Consider the following 21,133-nt stretch of genomic DNA (forward strand, 5'->3'; position numbering starts at 1 on the left):
TTAATATATATGACAGTTTGCAGGTGTAATTGCCTCCACGAGGGTGGGGCGACTGTCTCTCGTCCGGCACTCAACACATTTATTTGATAGTTTCCCCCTCCTGAAATTTATACTCGAAAACTGTTTTTTTTTTTTTTTTAGCACAGGTTGGTAGAGTAGTAGACGACTCCTGACTCCTGCTAGCAGGCTGAGACCTGTTTTTCCTTCGTTATTGGTTCATTGTCTTCAGCGTGAAGACTTTCCAAAGTTTGTTGTGTCTTGGTGAAGAAGTCTAATTGCCTCTGCAGTGTGTCTTTTGAAACTTGAAGTTGAGGACTTTCAACCTGTGGGCCAAACACGATGGCACCTGAGGGGAGTGTTGATGGGTCGCACAAAATATGACTATATAAAAAAAGGCCGTATAATTATTACTCACCTAGTTGTGCTTGCTGGGGTTGAGCTCTGGCTTTCTGGTCCCGCCTCTCAACTGTCAATCAACTGGTGTACAGGTTCCTGAGCCTACTGGGCTCTATCATATTTACATTTCAAACTGTGTATGGAGTCAGCCTCCACCACATCACTGCCTGTAGATTGGGTAGAAAACTGAGCAAGAATGCCACAGCCACTCCAAATTTTTACCAAGCATAGTAAGCTATTGTGTCGGTCAAAACACATCCAGAGGTACATAGGCCTTAAGGCCAACACTAGACTTGCTGGTTGGTCAGCAAGCTATATTAGTGGACTTAATAACCCTGTAGAAGTTCACAGGCCTTAAGCCCAAACCAAAAATAAAAGTCTATGTCAAAGCCGTCGCCATTCTCCTGGCTCGCATCCCAGAAACAACTTCAGAATTTTGGGATTATATTTAACTTTAAACTTTCCGACTTGGAAGACATATACCGGAAATTTCTTCGTAAGAAGCGACTCCAGAAAAGGTTTTTGCTACACCTTGTCATCTGATATTTGAAATTAGCTATAAATTTGGAAGCAAAAGAATTTCTAGGTGTTATATATATATATATATATATATATATATATATATATATATATATATATATATATATATATATATATATATATATATTGCATCATATTTTTCAATCTCCGCAAGTCTCATCTCTTCCAGCTTCCACAACCTTCCTCGTTTATCTCATAGTTCCCCTCTCCTTTCATCTCACTCTCCCCTCTCCTCCCCATATCTCCCCTATACACGCCTCGCCCCTCTCTCTCTCTCTCTCTCTCTCTCTCTCTCTCTCTCTCGCCCTCTCACCCTTTCCCCTGTGCCCTCGAGGCTTCAACAAGCCGCTCCTTCCCGCGGAAAGATAACGTCACACTTTTCATATAGTTACCCCAAATATACATAATGGAGGGGTGGGACCCCTAGCTCGGCCCCACTCTGGTCCATTGTGTAAACATGAAGTATTGTCCGGAAGGTTTACCTCGGCTCTCTCTCTCTCTGTACACTGACAGTTTACTCTAGTCCTGCATTATGTGCAAGGAAGGAGTATATATGTCATTATCCTCATGTGATGTCTTGGAGGAGTATGGTGACTCACCTGAGGACTTCGAGGAGAGCGGTGACTCACCTGAGGACTTGGAAGAGTATGGTGACTCACCTGAGGACTTGGAGGAGAGTGGTGACTCACCTGAGGACTTGGAGGAGACAGTGAGGAGAGTGGTGACTCACCTGAGGACTTGGAGGAGTGTGGAGCCTCACCTGAGGACTTGGAGGAGACAGTGAGGAGAGTGGTGACTCACCTGAGGACTTGGAGGAGACAGTGAGGAGCGTGGTGACTCACCTGAGGACTTGGAGGAGACAGTGAGGAGAGTGGTGACTCACCTGAGGACTTGGAGGAGCGTGGAGCCTCACCTGAGGACTTGGAGGAGACAGTGAGGAGCGTGGAGGCTCACCTGAGGACTTGGAGGAGACAGTGAGGAGAGTGGTGACTCCAAGAGTGGTGCGGCCCGGCACGGAGTCAACATCCATCCAGAAGGAGACCCAGGAGATGACCACTATGAGGATGGTGGGCAGGTAACTCTGCACCAGGTGGAACCCGATGGCCCTTCTCATGTGGAACTCTGCCACCAGGCAGCTGTAGTTACCTGTGGGGGAAGACTACAGCTGTAGTTACCTGTGTGGGGGAAGACTACAGCTGTAGTTGTCTGCGGGGGGGGGGGGGACTACAGCTGTAGTTACCTGTGGGAGGAGACTACAGCTGTAGTTACCTGTGTGGGGGGAGACTACAGCTGTAGTTACCTGTGTGTGGGGGGAGACTACAGATGTAGTTGTCTGTGAGGGGAGACACAAGCTCCCTATATATATATATATATATATATATATATATATATATATATATATATATATATATATATATATATATATATATATATTATATATATATATATATTATATATATATATATTATATATATATATATATCATATATATATATAATATATATATATATATATATATAATATATATATTATATATATATTATATATATATATATATATATATATATATATATATATATATATATATATATATATATATATATATATATATATATAAATATGGATATGACGAGCGGAACTATTTAATAATAATCGTCGATATCACACTGTTGTTCGAGGTAAAATGTTCAGATATCCGGATATCAAAAGCTCAGCTCGCCCTAAAGTTGATGATCATACCGTTATCAACGGATAAATTCGGATAAGCGGCGATAATACGATAAGAACAGCACGGCTAAAACACGCCGTTATGCCTAAATTTTGTTACGCTTGACTTCCAAAATAACAAACCTGTCCTCACACTTGATCCATTGCAATATCGACGTTAGCGACCATTTGCGTCAAAATGTTGGTGGTTCGGTGAAATTAACAGCATGGTAATATTGACGTTTTCTGGGACAAATGAGTAGCAGTCAACCGACAACAGTTCTCTAGCTCCCAGGTGCTTATTTACTGCTGGGTGAACAGAGGCATCAGGTGTAAGGAAAGGTACCCAACCGTTTCTGTCCTGCCTGGGAATCGAACCCGGGAACCGTGATTGCGAATCTAGGACGTACACCACTGTACCGTAGGATTTTGTTTTGTTTTGAAGAGTTCAGCAGTAATTTATTCAAAATACATTAATTTTTCAGTTTTATTCGTTCAGGTTCAAAATTAAGTGTTATTTTCCTCTATAAGAGTATAGGAACTTGACCGATATTAAGAGGAACAAGTTGAACAATTTTGAACAAATTCCCAAATGGTCAGTATACATTATCAGTTCAATTTTTAAATATGGCAAATATCACTTTTGACCCTATCTTTGTAAGCCTATGAACAAATCCACAAGGGCCGTGACGAGGATTCGAACCTGAGTCCGAGATCATCCCAGACGCTGCTTTAATCGACTGAGCTACGACATGGTCAAAAGGAGTTGAAACCGAAGTTCTACTGAACTAACTGGATCCTGCAGCCTCTCCGAGACACAAACCAGGGTTTTACACAACTCCCCCCTGCACTCGAGCTATGTCAATAGGCCGTTCTCCCTCTTCGCCCTTACTTCATTACACACACAAATCACAATAACGTGATGAATGAAATGAATTCATTTGATGCATCACGCAATTGTGATTTCTGTGTGTTTATAAGCCTATTTCCTATTTTGTGTCAACAATCTCTCCCTATTTTAATGTAGTCTTACCAACCCCATTTCCTATTTTGTGTTATTACGTGTGATAAATGATATTTCATAACTATCATTTATGAAACCTATTGCACATGCTGTGCAAAATTTCACTTCCCATTTTACTTTTTCTTTACCAAGCCTATTTCCTTTATAAAGTTAAATAGGACTTCCTATTTTAGTGTGATCTTACAATCCAATTTCCTAGTTTATGTTAAATATATATTCTAATTTTACTGCTAACTTACCGACTTTATTTATATTTAGTGTTAAATATGACTTATCAAACCTATTTCATACTATGTGCTAAACAGCACTACCCATTACAGTGCTTTCTTAACACATTTCCTATTTGTATTTCCTATTTTGAGTTAAAAAGCTCTTTCACAATTTTGCGGGTGATCTTACCAAGCCTATTTCAAGTTGATCCATTAAGCTGTGCGTGAACCCCCAGGTCACGACAAACCAATAAGTGTTTTAATTACAACAAACAGAAATAGACCGAACGATCGTTCGTCTCTTTCACATAGATCGATCGTTAAGTCTATTTTAAATCGGCTGACCATTTTGTAGCATTAATGTTACATTGAGCGGTTGATTCTTTGTGAGGTTATAACTCCTTGGATGGTTCATTCTGCGTATGGGTAAGTCCCTGGATTGTTCATTTTGCGGAGGATTAACAAGCTGGGATATGAGGACAAGGACCTGGGATATAAGGACAAGGAGCTGAGATATGAGGACAAGGAGCTGGGATATGAGGACAAGGAGCTGGGACATGAGGACAAGGAGCTGGGACATGAGGACAAGGAGCTGGGATATGAGGACAAGGAGCTGGGACATGAGGACAAGGAGCTGGGATATGAGGACAAGGAGCTGGGATATGAGGACAAGGAGCTGGGACATGAGGACAAGGAGCTGGGACATGAGGACAAGGAGCTGGGATATGAGGACAAGGAGCTGGGACATGAGGACAAAGAGCTGGGATATAAGGACAAGGAGCTGGGATATGAGGACAAGGAGCTGGGACATGAGGAAAAGGAGCTGGGATATGAGGACAAGGAGCTGGGACATGAGGACAAGGAGCTGGGATATAAGGACAAGGAGCTGGGATATGAGGACAAGGAGCTGAGACATGAGGACAAGGAGCTGGGATATGAGGACAAGGAGCTGGGATATGAGGACAAGGAGCTGGGATATGAGGACAAGGAGCTGGGATATGAGGACTTGGAGCTGGGATATAAGGACAAGGAGGTAGGATATGAGAACAGAGTGAAGGAACGCTGCCCAACCACTTGGACCATCGGGGATCGAGCACCGACCCCGCAAGAAGCGCAGCCAACCACTCCAAGGGGCTGAGCGCGTCGCAAGAGGCAGCAATGAGCGAGACCTCCCCGGTCAAGTGGTTTACGACCTCGTAACCCAGCGAAGAGGAAGCAAGGCCTCACCAATTACCTTCATATAAAAGCCTTAACGTTGACCTGACAGAAGAATTATTTTACCAGCGAGACGAATCTGGGGCGGCGAGGCGCCTCTTACGACGTCTCCAAGCTTCTAGCATCTGCACGTTAAGACCTTAACTCTAAATCAAAGAACCTAAGACTATAGGAAACTGCAGCGAGAGACCTATTAGCCAATTCGAGGCAGCTCCTATTGATTCATACGAGGCAGTTCCTATTGGTCCACACGAGGCAGCTCCTATTGGTCCATACGAGGCAGCTCCTATTGGTCCATACGAGGCAGCTCCTATTGGTCCATACGAGGCAGCTCCTATTAGTCCATACGAGGCAGCTCCTATTGGTCCATACGAGGCAGCTCCTATTGGTCCATACGAGGCAGCTCCTATTGGTCCATACGAGGCAGCTCCTATTGGTCCATACGAGGCAGCTCCTATTGGTCCATACGAGGCAGCTCCTATTGGTCCATTCGAGGTAACTTCTATTGGTCTATACGAGGCAGATTCTATTGGTCCATTCGAGGCAGCTCTGATTTATACCTACACAAACGCATTCATATACTTATCTAACCTACGCTTGAAACAACCCAGGGGCAAAATTAACAAAAAAAATTTATGTTACCCGGTAATGTGTTCCACAAACCAACAATTTACAAACCAGTATTTACCCATGTCTTTCCTGAACCTATATTTAACCGGTACATACCCACTGTTCCGTGTTCTATTATGTGTTTATATATTTAATATTAATAGATCTCTGCCTTTATTACGATGAGTATGATGATAACTCCCACCCTGTGAGTGGAGGAGGGAGCCACCTCCACCTTGTGAGTGGAGGAGGGAGCCACCTCCACCTTGTGAGTGGAGGAGGGAGCCACCTCCACCTTGTGAGTGGAGGAGGGAGCCACCTTCACCTTGTGAGTGGAGGAGGGAGCCACCTTCACCTTGTAAGTGGAGGAACCCCCCCCCCCCCGCCTCCCCCGTCAAGACAAATGACTGCCATAAATAAACAAGACAAGTTGCCTTCAAGAAACTTGACCGGAGGGACACGGGCAGCAAACAAGAAGCAAGAATGACGCTGCTCAATTGTTTTTTGTTTCTTCGTGTAAACATAATGGATTACCTCTTGCTTGTCTCTAGGGGGGGGGGGAGAAGCAAGGTGAGGTGAGGTAAGGACCAGCACCCTTGACTCAAGCCCCGCTCAGGCGATGCTCGCCCGAGCGGCGGCCGACCTCAAACACACAGGCATCACGTTTGTAAACATTGCAACCAAAATCGATGTTATCTCTAATGGAAGCAAACATTTGTGTACATTACAATCGTCTCCATTTTTAGACGTAGTATGGGTCAGAGTCAGGTCATGGGTCAGAGAACACCAGAGAACAACAGGAAACCAGAGAACAGAGAACGAGAGAACAACAGAGAACACCAGAGAACACCAAAATAAACAACAATAAATCATCTCTAAACATCATATTTAAGACAAAACCCATAAAATAAAAGACCTGGATTAACCCAAGAGGGAACAGAACAAATTACGGAAGGTGCGGAAGGCTAAATTTATTCATTAATGTCTGAACGTGTAAAGTCTGAACCTTTAAAGTCTGAACGTTAATTACTGAACGTGAATGTCTGAAAGTGAAAGTCTGAACGACAAACTCTAAAAATAAAAGTATGAACATCAAAGTCATAAACCTGAAAAAGTATATATATTATTTGGCAAATTTATTTCATCCCTGTGAGAAGCTGGGATATATATATATATATATATATGTGAGAAAGCTGCATGAACGCGCAAGCCATATATCACTAAGAACTCTTTGACCCGGCCAGGATTGGTCAAAGAGTTCTTAGTGATATATATATATATATATATATATATATATATATATATATATATATACATATATATATATATATATATATATATATATATATATATATATGCGAACAAGCCTGAATGGTCCCCAGGACTATATGCGAATGAAAACTCACACCCCAGAAGTGACTCGAACCCATACTCCCATATGGTCCAACTCGACCATCCGAGTTGCCGTCGGGGAAGTGGCTCAAATAGCCTCGGCTATCACTTCCTTTTGACGGCCGTGATGGTCAAGCGGATTAAGGCGCCCTGTTGTTACCAGTTGCGTTGCTTCTGGGAGTATGGGTTCGAGTCACTTCTGGGGTGTGAGTTTTCATTTTCATATATATATATATATATATATATAGATATGGGTGTTGGTATATCCATGATAAACTGGGATATATATATGTTCAGGGATGTTGGTATATCCAGAGCCCTAAGAACTTGGGATGGTTACCCTGAGATGGTTTCGGGGCTTAGCGTTCCCCCGGCCCGGTCCTCGACCAGGCCTCCTGGGGGATACATACTGTAAGGGAATATATTGTTTGTATTTACAATGCAGTACAATTTAGTATGTACTTTTATGCAAGGGCAAAATAATACGATATTCCCAACGACAACTTTTTACTTTTCCGTGAAGGCGTGTCGCCGCCCCTCTGGCCCGAGGTATGAAACGTTTGGATAAAGAGAGTTTGAGAGTGTTTAGTATGGTGATGATGATGAGGGGTTGGTGTAGGTGGAGAGAGAGAGAGAGAGAGAGAGAGAGAGAGAGAGAGAGAGAGAGAGAGAGAGAGAGAGAGAGAGAGAGAGAGAGAGAGAGAGAGAGAGAGAGAGAGAGGGGGAGAGAGAGAGAGAGAGAGAGAGAGAGAGAGAGAGAGAGAGAGAGAGAGAGAGAGAGAGAGAGAGAGAGAGAGAGAGAGAGAGAGAGAGAGGGGGAGAGAGAGAGAGAGAGAGAGAGAGAGAGAGAGAGAGAGAGAGAGAGAGAGAGAGAGAGAGAGAGAGAGAGAGAGAGAGAGAGAGAGAAACACAAACAGATGGCGACACACACAATAGAGGCGTACATGTTATTTTCATTTCCACTAATATTAGCTTTCAGGCATGAGCAGAAAAAAAACCCACACAGCTCATTACTCGTCATTATCATCCCCCACATTACCCATCATGCCACTTTCATGGGGCGGGCCAGCACTCTCCCGGTGATGGACGAGACAAATGGGGACACATTAGAGCAGGTATTGAGCCAAAAACACTCCGCCCATCCAGCATCACATACACTAGTATTATACTCTAAAACGTTCACCCATATGTGCTCTCTTGAGCCATAAGACCAGAGGGAGACACATGGTAGAGGAGGAGGAGAGGTGGAGGACCTGAGGAAGATTTCAGGAGTTCTCTCCACACTAGAGGCTAATGAGGCAAATTAGGGAACTGGAACACTGCTGTAGGCTTGGAATGTTCCAAATGGGATGGCACAATATATACAATGGGAATGTTCCTCATAATCCATCTTCAATGACGTGTTGAAGATGGATAGTGAGGAAGCTGCGAAAAGAAGAGAAACAAAACGAGTAAGTACCTCAAGGAGACCAGAAAGTACCACAAGAATGGCACAAGAACAAGAAAATCAGGTATCAGTTCAACCAAATAATGAGTTCAAACCAGCCTACAGAGGCAGCCATCTACAGCAATGGGCAGGAGTGACTAGGCCAACGAACGCCCTCTTATCAGAATTAGCCGTGGAACAAGTGGAACACTTCACCTTGGGAGAAATCAAAGCATCAAAGCAGTAATGAGTAGTATGAAAGTTATGTACATAAATGCAGATAGAATTACAAATAAAGGGGTAGACTTCCTTGAAAGCGTGATGGAAGTACAACTTCACATTATTGCAATAACAGAAACGAAACTGATTAGTGTTATAGGAAATGTAATCTTCCCACAATGATATCAATAAGGAAATATTGGGTGGAGATAGGCAATGGTGGTGTAGTCATACTGCTCCCACTACACTGGGGCTCTCAGAAAATACAATTTTCAGAGGAAACCGATCAGCAAGAGTACTTACTATTTCCCCAACAGCGGGGGAAATGAAAATAGCGGTAGCTAAACGTCAGGAGGCCTTGGGAAGAATATGATAAATGCGATGAGAATTGTCTGAAGGTAATAGAAAAGGCAGCCACAGTGGCAAGGAGGTCGAGGGCTAGGACTCTTATACTTGAAGATTTGAATCACGCAGAAATAGACTGAATAAGTAAGGACCCCCAATGCGGGTGATACGCCATGGAGAGTAAAACTGTTAGATGCAGCAGACAAGCACTTCTTGAAAATTAACATTACAGAAACCAACAAGAGTAAGAGCAGAGGTCCCACAAGCAACACTACACCCGTTTTTGTGCCCAAAATAAGGCAGATAAGGACAAAAAATAAGAGTATGAGATACCCCTAAGAGTCACCGGCCACCCATTACCGTATTTGAGCCCATCGTTGAGCTAAAGGAGGAGACTTAGACCAGAAAACAGCCTGAGGAAGAAAGATTACAGATGTGGAAACAATAATAATGTGAAGGATTATATTAATGCGAGAGACTGAGAGAAGAGAGCCAATAAGATGGAAGTTATTACTCACAGAAATATGCAGATGCACCACAGCTTTACATCACGCATTAGAAGGACGTTGACAAGGAGAGAGCAAAGTTAACACCTCGTTCAACAGGCAGCAAAGAGAAGTAGACAACAAAACCAATAAAAGATGTAAAAGTACAGAGAACTATGGACATAGGATGATAGAAATACACTATAGAGAGTCAGAGCCGCAAAGTGGACACACAACCCCACACAGACCAACAAATGGACACTCAACCCCGTTGCAATTTTTGTTTACACAACTGTCAATTCCATTAAAAAAAAGCTGAAAACCCATGAGGTATTAGATGAGGAAGAGGTTGGGAAGGCACAAACGCCTTCACCACTCACCGATCTGGAAGCTCTCTTGACAGGTGGTAGCTACGATGTCGTTAATCTCAAACTGCGGCATGCGTAAGTCCTTGTACATCTTGACGGGTCCCTCAGCCTTCCACAGCAGGCTCAGCTCCTTCATCGTCTTCGAGACTGTAACACAGACACATGTTGTCACCTTTATTGATCAATCTCCATTATGTATGCCTATATATAAAAATAGGCCTATTGTAATAATTATGTAGACTTTATATGTTATGTAGACATATGTCTTTATATATAATTATGTATGTATATATATATATATATATATATATATATATATATATATATATATATATATATATATATATATAACGTTACTGAGTGCTCAGTCACGAAAGATTATTAATGTGATTTCTGCAATGGTAACCAACATACACATTCATGCATGTGTAACCAACATACACATGTATGCATGTGTATCCTATATACACAGGGTGTGTGGCGAGTTAATAATTCATTGGGGGGGCTGCCAGCCTGAAAACAATAGACACATTCAGTCAGAATTCAAAACAAATTCACAAAAAGACCCTTTGGTCAACAGTGTAGGCTCCTGGTGGTCTATGTTGACCCTAAAGCTTAACCTAAGCTGATCCTAACCTATCACCCAAGGACCAATAGCAGCTGCCTCGTATGGACCAATAGCAGCTGCCTCGTATGGACCAATAGCAGCTGCCTAGTATGGACCAATAGGAGCTGCCTCGTATGGACCAATAGGAGCTGCCTCGTATGGACCAATAGGAGCTGCCTCGTATGGACCAATAGGAGCTGCCTCGTATGGACCAATAGGAGCTGCCTCGTATGGACCAATAGGAGCTGCCTCGTATGGACCAATAGGAGCTGCCTCGTATGGACCAATAGGAGCTGCCTTGCATGGGACAATACTTCTACAGTTTCCTTTGCTCTAATGGTCTCACACGTGCGAGAAAGACATAAAAATAACGGAAATACTGGCCAATGAAACTATGATAACCGCCACTTCCGGTTTCTACGCACCATTTACATCAATGTTTACAGAAAAGCCCAAACAATTTTGCATATTGAGCTACGTTGCAATATGCAAATGTATGTTGCGAGAACTTTTTGAATTTCAACATGCATTGCAATATGGCATTAAAATTGTGACAAATATTGTGAATTGGTTAGTTGCAATATGTATATTCAACTTCAAACAAAATTTCAAGCAAATAGTTTGTTAGATGGTTTGTATTCATTTTCCATTAGTACTGGTTATCCGATTGTACCGGGAAGTGAACCATTTGTCCGGTACGTGATTAAAGCATACTGGTAAATGTTCATATGGTACCAGTATGCAATTGTACCGGTAAGCGGTCCAGTAGCAACGGACCGGGGACGGGTCCACTTTACATTCATCTACCCAAAAAAAAAAAACTATACATCAGCCTCGATAGTTTTGACCGGGTTGCTCCGGTTCGTACACGTACGTGTCCGGTCAGGGCAAAACACAGTTATATATTTGTGTACGTTTCTGGTTAGGAAAAAACCAGTTGCATTCCTTACGCTGAGACAAATGAGGGTTGTGACCGTGCCAGCAGGAGCTGCGGTCAGAGAGTGCCAGGGAGATGCCTCGGGGGAACACGTGCACATTTCTCTTAATGGCGGTTTATGGCCTCCACTTCCGGTGGCATGCTGCTCTGTGTGATCTACTGGAGAGATGCGATGCTCTTTTGTCTCTTGCTATTCGGATGGTTTGGTGGGGGGTAGCGCGTGGACCTAGCAGCTTCTTGCAGGGTTGGAGTTCGATCTCCGATGGTCCCAAGTGGGTTGGGCATCGTTTCTTTATTCGGACTTCATATCCTAGCGTCTTGTTATATCCCAGTTCCTTGTCTTCATATCCCAGCGCCTAGTCCTTATATCACAGCTCCCTGTCTTCATATCCCAGCTCCTTGTCCTCATATCCCAGCTCCTTGTCCTCATATCCCAGCTCCTTGTCCTCATATCCCAGCTCTTTGTCCTATCCCAGCCCCTTGTCCTCATATCCCAGCCCCTTGTCCACGTATCCCAGCTCCTTGTCCCCATATCCCAGCCCCTTGTCCTCATATCCCAGCCTTGTCCTCATATCCCAGCTCCTTGTCCTCGTATCCCAGCTCCTTGTCCTCATATCCCAGATCCTTGTCCTCATATCCCAGCCCCTTGTCCTCATATCCCTTCCAAGTGCTCTAACGTCATACAGGCTTAGTGTCACGTTTCTGTCCATCCCGGGTCCATATCAAGCAGTGACCTTCCCCCCGGGATGTACTACCCTACGCTGGGATCGAACCCAAGACGTTGTTGTGCCTCTGCCTAGCAACGTCCAGGACGGACAGAAACGTCATCACTATTTCATACAAGTAAATTGGGTTTACCAGTGTCAAGCCGCGAAATTGGTACCAATTTTCTGTATAGTAACATTATTTACAAGTCTTTATCTGTCGTAAATAATTTACAGAAACCAGAGTCATAAAGGCTAATATAGCCATGAACAAACTATTAACTTATTCTCTGAAAAGTCTGTAAAAACTTTTCCGGGCCTCTTGCGATAATTGCCTAAATGGGTGCTTTCCAAAGGTAAATTGACTGTAACTGTAATTAACAAAATGTTAATGGTGAACAGAATCTCGTTTAGGGAGTTCCCTCCTGTTATAAAAGGACTCGTAATGGACCAAACTTTAACGCGATTGTCATTGCTAAAATGTTATTTTTTGTTACGTCACATCGCTGAGACGTAAGTGTTCTAGAGGTGAGGGAAATGAGGTGAGACTTACGGACGCATGAGTACTCCATGAGGAGGTTGAATGAGTACATTGATGAGTGAAAAGGAGTACAAAGACATCAACATAGATATGTACATTATTAGACTTTTGAATTACAACGTTGGCGAGTCACATAAATAAATTTAAATCAATGAGCACGAGAAAAAAAGGAAAACTACAGAAGGCTGCCTAGCAGAGATACGAGGCAGCTCCTATTGGTCCATACGAGGCAGCTCCTATTGGTCCATACGAGGCAGCTCCTATTGGTCCATACCAGACAACTCTCTCCCTAACAATCCTCCCCCTAAAAGCTTTCTCCCTCACAACTCTCTCCGTGACAACATCTCTTCTCATGACAATTCTCTCTCCCTCACAACATTTCTCACCCTCACCACTTCCTCCCATATAACTCTCTCCCTCACAACTCTCCCCCAGTACGTTAGCAATTGATGCCCCGCAATATGCACGTGTTCACGACACGCCTCACACCACCCCCTCCCCCTGGCCACAGTCTGGTCACTCACGATACTGAGTGACCACTCAGGATGCCGCTCCCACACTGAGTGACCACTCAGGATGCCGCTCCCACACTGAGTGACCACTCAGGATGCCGCTCCCACACTGAGTGCAAGTCTTGCTGCATATCCTAGGACCATTTCTAGTCATTTTAGGCGAGGGGTTATATGCTAGTGCTGCACACTCAACACATGGTCTCACATAGGTTCCATACAGATAAGACTCCTTAGTCAAAATTTAAGAAAGCTGTATGAATATGCATGAGTATGTATGAATGTATGCCTGTATTCTAAGAACTCATAGGAAAACTTAAATGCAATTTCCACTTCAATAGACAAAATAGATCCAATTTATAATAGTTTTTGTTTGACAAAAATTATTAGGTATTTCCTTCAGCACAATCAACATAAATTTGCAATATGAATATTTGCAAGGATCTGCATGTTTAGAATATAGTTAAGCTTAAGATAAGTTTGTTGAAAAATTTTGAGGAATTGTTAAACTAAGCTTAGTGCATAAGCTTGGCTTTGCCAGGGTGACATGAGTGTTATTACTCATCATGACCTATGAGTGAACCTACTCATTTTGACATATGAGTGAACTTATTCATCTTGACTCATGGAGATCTTTCTCAGCTTGACTCATATGATCTTACACATCTTGGCTCATGAGTGATGTTACTCAACTCGACTCATGAGTGATCTTACTCATAAACCCCTGATCCCAATGTGGCACACACTCAAAACAATAAAACACAGCGTTTCCCGTGTCGGATTAAAAAAAAAACGCTTTTGTTGTCCTTAAAACACCACAACAGAAAAAGATTTTCCTACTTCTTTTTTTTCCGGCATGAGAAAAAGCTTTTGCGACTCTTTTTTTTTGTAGCATGCAACAGCAGTCATGCAGTCCCCCCTCTGCTTGAACAATAAACTTTTTTGGGCAAACACTTACAGCTAGCGACCTCCATGGTGCAAACCTGAGAGTCGAGGGGAAAGGCAGATAACTCCATCATGCAGGAGAACACCAATTTCAGTCTGCAAAAAAAAAAGATTTTTTTTTTTTATAAATGAGGCATACTTATGAGGTTAACCATACATGGTTAAGTTGATTTGTAGTGATTTTGTTCACTTAAATTATTCTAACGTATAGTAGTCTACCATATCATAATCTAACGTATTGTAACCTAACGTATCATAATCTAACGTATAATAACCTAACATATCGTAACCTAACGTATTGTATCCTAACATATCGTAACCCAACGTATCGTAACCTAATGTATCATAATCTAACGTATCATAACCTAACATATCGTAACCCAACGTATCGTAACCTAACATATCGTAACCCAACGTATCGTAACCTAACATATCATAACCTAACGTATCGTAACCTAACATATCATAACCTAACATATCATAACCTAACGTATTGTAACCTAACATATCGTAACCTAATGTATCATAACCCTAATGTATAGTAACCTAACGTATCGTAACCTATCTGAGCCTCACCTAAGCTAATGTAAAATATGCTATCCTAACTTAACCAATCCTACCCTTGACTAACATAATGTAACCCACTTAACTCTCGTCCTATCCTCCTCCCCAGACCCACATATCTTCTCTATCCACCTCCCCAAATCCACCTATCCTTCTTACCCACCTCCCCAGATCCACCTATCCTCCCTTTCCACCACAACAGACTAGAACAATAGTACACTAAAACCTTACTATCACGAATTCAATCCCTTAATATCCCATTCTTGTATCTCAAATTACTCCTGTCCCCAGCTACCCTATTCTTCCTCCATCCCTTATATATATACCATTCTCCTACCCCTCCGTCCCTTCAGCTTGTCCAGCGTGGCCCGACAGCCTCGCCCAAATTCATCCCCAATTTAAAATCCATCGTCAAATGCAAATTGCTTCTCCACTACGCAGTTTCTACCATTTTGCCAAACCTCTCTTCTATTCCTTCTCTACTTCTTCTATCCCCTCTCCCAAGTTATCTCCTATCCATTCACGCCCTCCCCCCCCCCTGTCAGCTCTTCCCAAATGCTTTCTATCACATTTTCCAAATTGTTTCATATTCCCTCTCATCACTGTCTCCTTCTGGGGTCCAGTTTACAGCCACACATCCCCTTTTCTAGTGTGTTGGCCATACAAGGTGGGACACATTTAAATCCACCCTCTCTAATGATCCATAATAGCTTTGGACCTCTTAAAATCCACCCCTGCTGTTGTCCCATGGAAGGTTGGTCCTGTTTAAACCCACCCGTGGTGTTGACATATGCTAAGCATGTGCCATTGATATACACCCCATCAAAACCTGGAACACAAATGAAGATGAATCACAAAGCAGATGAAGTAAAGGAAGTAATAAGGGTAGAGGAGCCTGATGCAAAACAAATTTAGGAACAAAAATCAGTTTAGCCACAGCATATGCAGTATTGCCTAGGTAGTATGTAATCATAAGGGGCAGAGGAGTTGGACTCATTATTAGTGCAGAATGCAGTAAATATTAAGAGATGGCGGGTAGGTACCGAGGGGTTAAGCGACATTACGAGAGATGTAATGGCTGATGAATTGAAAACTATTGCTTTAGTCATTAATCAACTTCAGCTAAACTCTGTTTTCTTCCCGGTAAATCAGAGGAATCAGAGATTCCAATACAACCTGTCCTCTCACCTAATACATCGCAATTTTTATGCAATTGATCAATCTGTTAAAAATGTCATATGAATAAAAGCGCCATAATATTGACGTTCAACTTTGCAACTCAGTTGATGCAACTCAGTGCATCAACTTTGATCAGTTAGATGGGTTGTTTAGGCTCAAGCATTTCTGGTTAGGCAAAATCATTCTATTTTTTATGGAATGCAAAATCGAGAGAAAAGGCTACACAGTGAAACATCGAAACACAATTTATTTGCTGCATTTCTAGCAACGTCAAAAAAATAATGGATTTTAGTACCACTGAAGATTTCTGTTTTATGCTAGCTGTCTCAGTCTTACCTATTCATAATACTGTAAAATATTCTGTATGTATTTATTGACTTCTTTTATTAATTCTCAAGTATAAATACATTCAATAGATTAAAAAAAATAGAATGAGACATATACAGGTTAAAGCATAATTTACAGTTTGTGAATCTGAGAATGGTCTGCTCTAAGATCTAGTTAGTGGTCTAGAATCTCGTTTGTAATCTAGACTCTAGTTCATGTTCTAGTTTGTATTATCTACAGACATGTTCTTCGGAAATATATTTGTACAGAACTGAGTTTACTGAAGAAGAGAGAGTGAGAGGTATTCACTACTGCAGGGCTGGCTTAGTGTAAACAACTGTGGCAGGAGATAATGGCGACCATAGCCTCAGGCGCCAGCACAAAAGGCGGGAAATTGGAGACGCGTGGATGTTTTCCCACACTGTAGGCCAGAGTAACATCCTAATGGATTCCATCCCACAGACCTTAATGATGGGTGGATTCGAGCACTTACATGACTCGCCTTCAATTACCTTTGGTAGTAACATTAAGTTACAATTATACTTTTTAGAATAAGATCAAACTATAGAAGACACGGCACCATCATGAGGCCTTAAGCTCAAGTTCAATTACTCCACCTTCATTTAAAGCTCTAAGTTCACTTGAAGCTTAACTGCATCCCTTTCATTTCCCGGGCGGGAAAAGGACATTTAAGAAGGTAATATCATTTATCTCCAGCAACTTCTTAATTCCAAATGGTCGTTACTGGATAGTTTATAGGTGAATAAGGACCTAATTACTCCTTCAAGGTCTATTAATGTGCTTTAAAAATAATTATTTCTTCTGCTTCGCCTTGTGTAGCTATGCCATTTTATATGCCTTTATGTACTATGTAGCTATGCCTTTTTTCTGTGCATATATGTACTATGTAGCTATGTCTTTTTTCTGTGCATATATGTACTGTATAGCTATGCCTTTTTCATGCCTTCGTTTATTGTGTAGCTATGCCTTTTTTATACCTTTATATATTATGCAGATACACTTTTCTTTTGCTTTTATGTATTGAGTATGCTCACATCTCAGTTTCTGATATCTCGTTTCCATTTTTTATATGACATTTACCTTTTGATATCCTCATTCCAGACTGATATCCCATTTCGTTTTTTGGCTCTCGAAGTTACTGGAGTGTATGTGCGGTTGTGTGTATGCGCCAGTGAGTGCATGTGCTCCTGTGAGTGCATGTGTTCCTGTGAGTGTGTGTGTCGCAATCCATCCTCCAGCAGTCGCTGTAAGTCAAATACTGACTTATGAAGATTTAGATAAGTTAATACTAGTCATATGCGTTGCGAACCCGGCGGGGGCCTTTGTTTTGATGATGGACCGGTGTACTCTCCTGAACATTGCTTCTTGGTCCAGCCTGGCCAAATAGCTTCACTATCTTCTATGTCGGGAATATGTCTCCATTGTATGTATGGGGCTTACTGTTATAAGGACAATATTCTTAAAGTTCCTCATCTGTCGCAACTTCGTAGACAACCAGCCATCAATAGCCTCATACTGGAAATGTCTTTCTCTAAAACATTGTTCATAATAAACCCAAATCCAAATTTAGGAGAGAGAAAGAGAGAGAGAGAACTTTGTTTTGTACCCAAGAATAATTAAATAAAGTGTGCATCACTAAAATGAATTTATATGAGAATAAACCGCAGGGAAAGACTATAAAATGAGCAGAGAAAATAGTTTTAGACACTAAAGTTCATGGGAGGAAGACATCTTTTGTCGAGTTGAGTCATTGTAAAACAGAGATAAGGAGAGAGACACCCGAGGTGGTGGTGGGGAGGGGGGGACGGAGGACAGTTTGGCCTATCAACCTCTGGAGAGTTTTTAAGGCCTGTAAGCCTCTGGAGGACTATTAGACCCCATCAACGTGTGGAGCGTTATTAAGCCTGCCACCATCTGGAGAATTAGTAAGGCATATCAACCTCAGCAGGGGTATTAAGGCCAGTCAACCATGTTAGTGTTGCCACTCAACCCACATATGCTTCCTAACGAACTTTCATTTAACGAATGTTTAAGTGCCACTTTCGGTTACTTTAAGTAGACTTTTTAATTGTTTAAGTGGCACTTCAGTTTAAGTGCCGAATAAAGTAAACTCATAAGTATGTGTGTGTGTGTACTCAAATAGTCGGGGAACGCCTCTCATGGTCTATATATCCCTCTTATCTTGAGAGTTTGTTATGGCAAGTCTACATATAAGTGTGCCGCTCCTGGATGTTTAAGGGCGTAAACCACTACGATGGGGAGAGGGTGTATGAGCTTTGTATCCTTCACTAGCAACTGGAAGGACGGGAGCCTTTCAGGATTCCTGGATAATCCTTCTGTGTGTGTGTGTGTGTGTGTGTGTGTGTGTGTGTGTGTGTGTGTGTGTGTGTGTGTGTGTGTGTGTGTGTGTGTCCGTGCGTGTCACATATTTGCGTATATATCACATGTTTATGAGTATAGCTGTTTGTGAGTACATATCGAAAGTTTGAGTGTATATATAAACGTGTATGTATATATATAGTATTTTGCGTGCATATATAGCATGTTTGTGTGTATATTTCGTCGGGGGGGGGGGGGATGTGTAGGGAATCATCATTGTATATGATTTGAGTGAGAGAATGCTCTGTGGAGAGAGCATCAATATTGCTTAAGCCCTTGAGCTTTGCCTCAAGACGAAGCTTGGGGCTGATCTCTAATTTGCTTCTTGGGTGGAAAGGGAGGGATTAAAATTGGAAAGGGTGTAATCTCCCACGATGCAGGAAAGTGCCATTGTTGTCTCTCTTGGTATAAATTATAAATCTGATACATTCTGAGTTCAGTTCCAGTTTTAGTTATCCATTTGGAACAATGATGGACTTCAATAAAGAAATTCTGGAGGGCTTCTGTGCAAGGGTTAGGATGAGATAGCCTAAGCATTTTTATTCCAATTTCACAGATAATTTCAGTAACACGATCAACAACGCTCGGAATATTAAGTTCCTTTCTCATGTTAAGTATCTTTGTGGTACGAGGGCACCCAAGGATTATCCTCAAGGCTTTGGTCTACACATTTTAAAGCTTTCCAAGCTTTCTTTCAGGCATCAAAGCAAGCAGAGGTGCAGCATTATCCACTAAAGATCTGATGTATGCAAGGTATATCATGTGTATATTTCGCATGTTTGTGTGTATATTTTGCATGTTTGTGTGTATATTTAGCATGTCTGTGTATATTTCGCAGGTTTGTGTGTATATTTCATGTTTGTGTGTATATTTCGCATGTTTGTGTGTATATTTCGCATGTCTTTGTGTATATTTCGCGTGTCTGTGTGTATACGCATGTCTGTGTGTATATTTCGCATGTTTGTGTGTATATTTCGCATGTTTGTATGTATATTTCGCATGTTTGTGTGTATATTTCGCATGTTTGTATGTATATTTCGCATGTTTGTGTGTATATTTCGCATGTTTGTGTGTATATTTCGCATGTTTGTGTGTATATTTCGCATGTTTGGAAGAGAGACAATAAATACAGAACAAGGCTGGCGATCGAGGACATGCTCTTAGCTGATTGGTTCTCTATTGGTAAACAGAACACTTGGGCAGTGTCAGCTGGTGGTTCACTGTGTGTCAGCTGGTGGTTCACTGTGTGTCAGCTGGTGGTTCACTGTGTGTCAGCTGGTGGTTCACTGTGTGTCAGCTGGTGGTTCACTGTGTGTCAGCTGGTGGTTCACTGTGTCAGCTGGTGGTTCACTGTGTCAGCTGGTGGTTCACTGTGTCAGCTGGTGGTTCACTGTGTGTCAGCTGGTGGTTCACTGTGTGTCAGCTGGTGGTTCACTGTGTCAGCTGGTGGTTCACTGTGTCAGCTGGTGGTTCACTGTGTGTCAGCTGGTGGTTCATGGTTCACCCTCTTACCTCAAGGGTTCACTTACGGCACCTGAACCTCTTACCTCAAGCATGGCAGCCTGGTCTGCATTTACTAAACCTTTACGAGCTCGGAAGCGCTACGAGGTCGTAAACTGTTCGATGTAAACAAACCAAACTACCATGATTGAGATAAGAGGCACAGGTGTCGTAAGTGAACACTCAGATAAGTGGTACAGATGTCGTAAGTGTACGACCACCCAGCCACCAACACCGGAAGTGTCGAGCGAACAGCGCTGCAAAGTGTATAATTATTGCAAATCTTGCACTAGAGTTTAGTTAATGTTGCTCATTATGCATCCTTACTGTAATTAATGAAAGCAAACCGCTAGACCTGAAATTAAGGCTACATTAAACCAACACAATTTTCTTATTGGGTTCTACGTTTGTTCCATTTTCTATATAATTGGTTTATGTTTCTTCTGTTTTTCTTTGTATTTGTTATACGTTTTCTCCGTTTTCTTTACAATTGATACAACTTTTTCTCCGTTTTCTTTGTAATTGGGTGTATGGGTCCTCCGTTTTCTAATTTATATTATTTTTTCTCATTTTCTTTCTGAGTGCTTTAATATTTTTTCCATTGCATAATTGTGTGTTGCGTTGCATGACAGTTTTGTGTCCTGAGTTGCATGGTAGTGTTGTGCATTATCTTGAATGAAAATGGTGTATGTTGTCCTGCATGATGATTTCTTCTGCGTGTTGTGATAATGTTGCGTGTTGTGTTGCATAGCAGTGGTGCATATGTTGCTCTGCAGGTTTCTTTTTTCGGTGGTGTGTAGTGTGTTGCATCAGTGATGCAGGGAACATGTTATGTTGAGTATTGATGGTGTGATGTCTTGTGTCAGTGATGTGGCGTTGGTCTTGTGTTGCATATGTGGCTATAAGATACATGGAGTGTATTGCATGTTGATCCATTGGACATCACGTGGTATCAGTGTGCCATCTCTTGTGTTGCATGTATCAG

General features: G+C 42.0%; 1 protein-coding gene across 3 annotated transcripts in view; it reads right to left on the minus strand.

The window, feature by feature from the left end:
• Nucleotides 1–21,133, minus strand: part of LOC123769824 (glycine receptor subunit alpha-2) — a 119,338-nt gene that overhangs the window by 45,108 nt on the left and 53,097 nt on the right. For all 3 annotated transcript variants that reach the window (XM_069301318.1, XM_045761143.2, XM_069301319.1), the window contains 3 exons: nucleotides 14,192–14,274; nucleotides 9,948–10,082; nucleotides 1,891–2,082 (listed from right to left, as the gene is read on the minus strand). In XM_069301318.1, coding sequence (XP_069157419.1) covers nucleotides 1,891–2,082; nucleotides 9,948–10,082; nucleotides 14,192–14,274 — 410 coding nt within the window. The remainder of the gene's footprint in view (nucleotides 1–1,890; nucleotides 2,083–9,947; nucleotides 10,083–14,191; nucleotides 14,275–21,133) is intronic.

Source organism: Procambarus clarkii, chromosome 45, assembly GCF_040958095.1.
Source record: "Procambarus clarkii isolate CNS0578487 chromosome 45, FALCON_Pclarkii_2.0, whole genome shotgun sequence".
Lineage (NCBI taxonomy): Eukaryota > Metazoa > Arthropoda > Malacostraca > Decapoda > Cambaridae > Procambarus > Procambarus clarkii.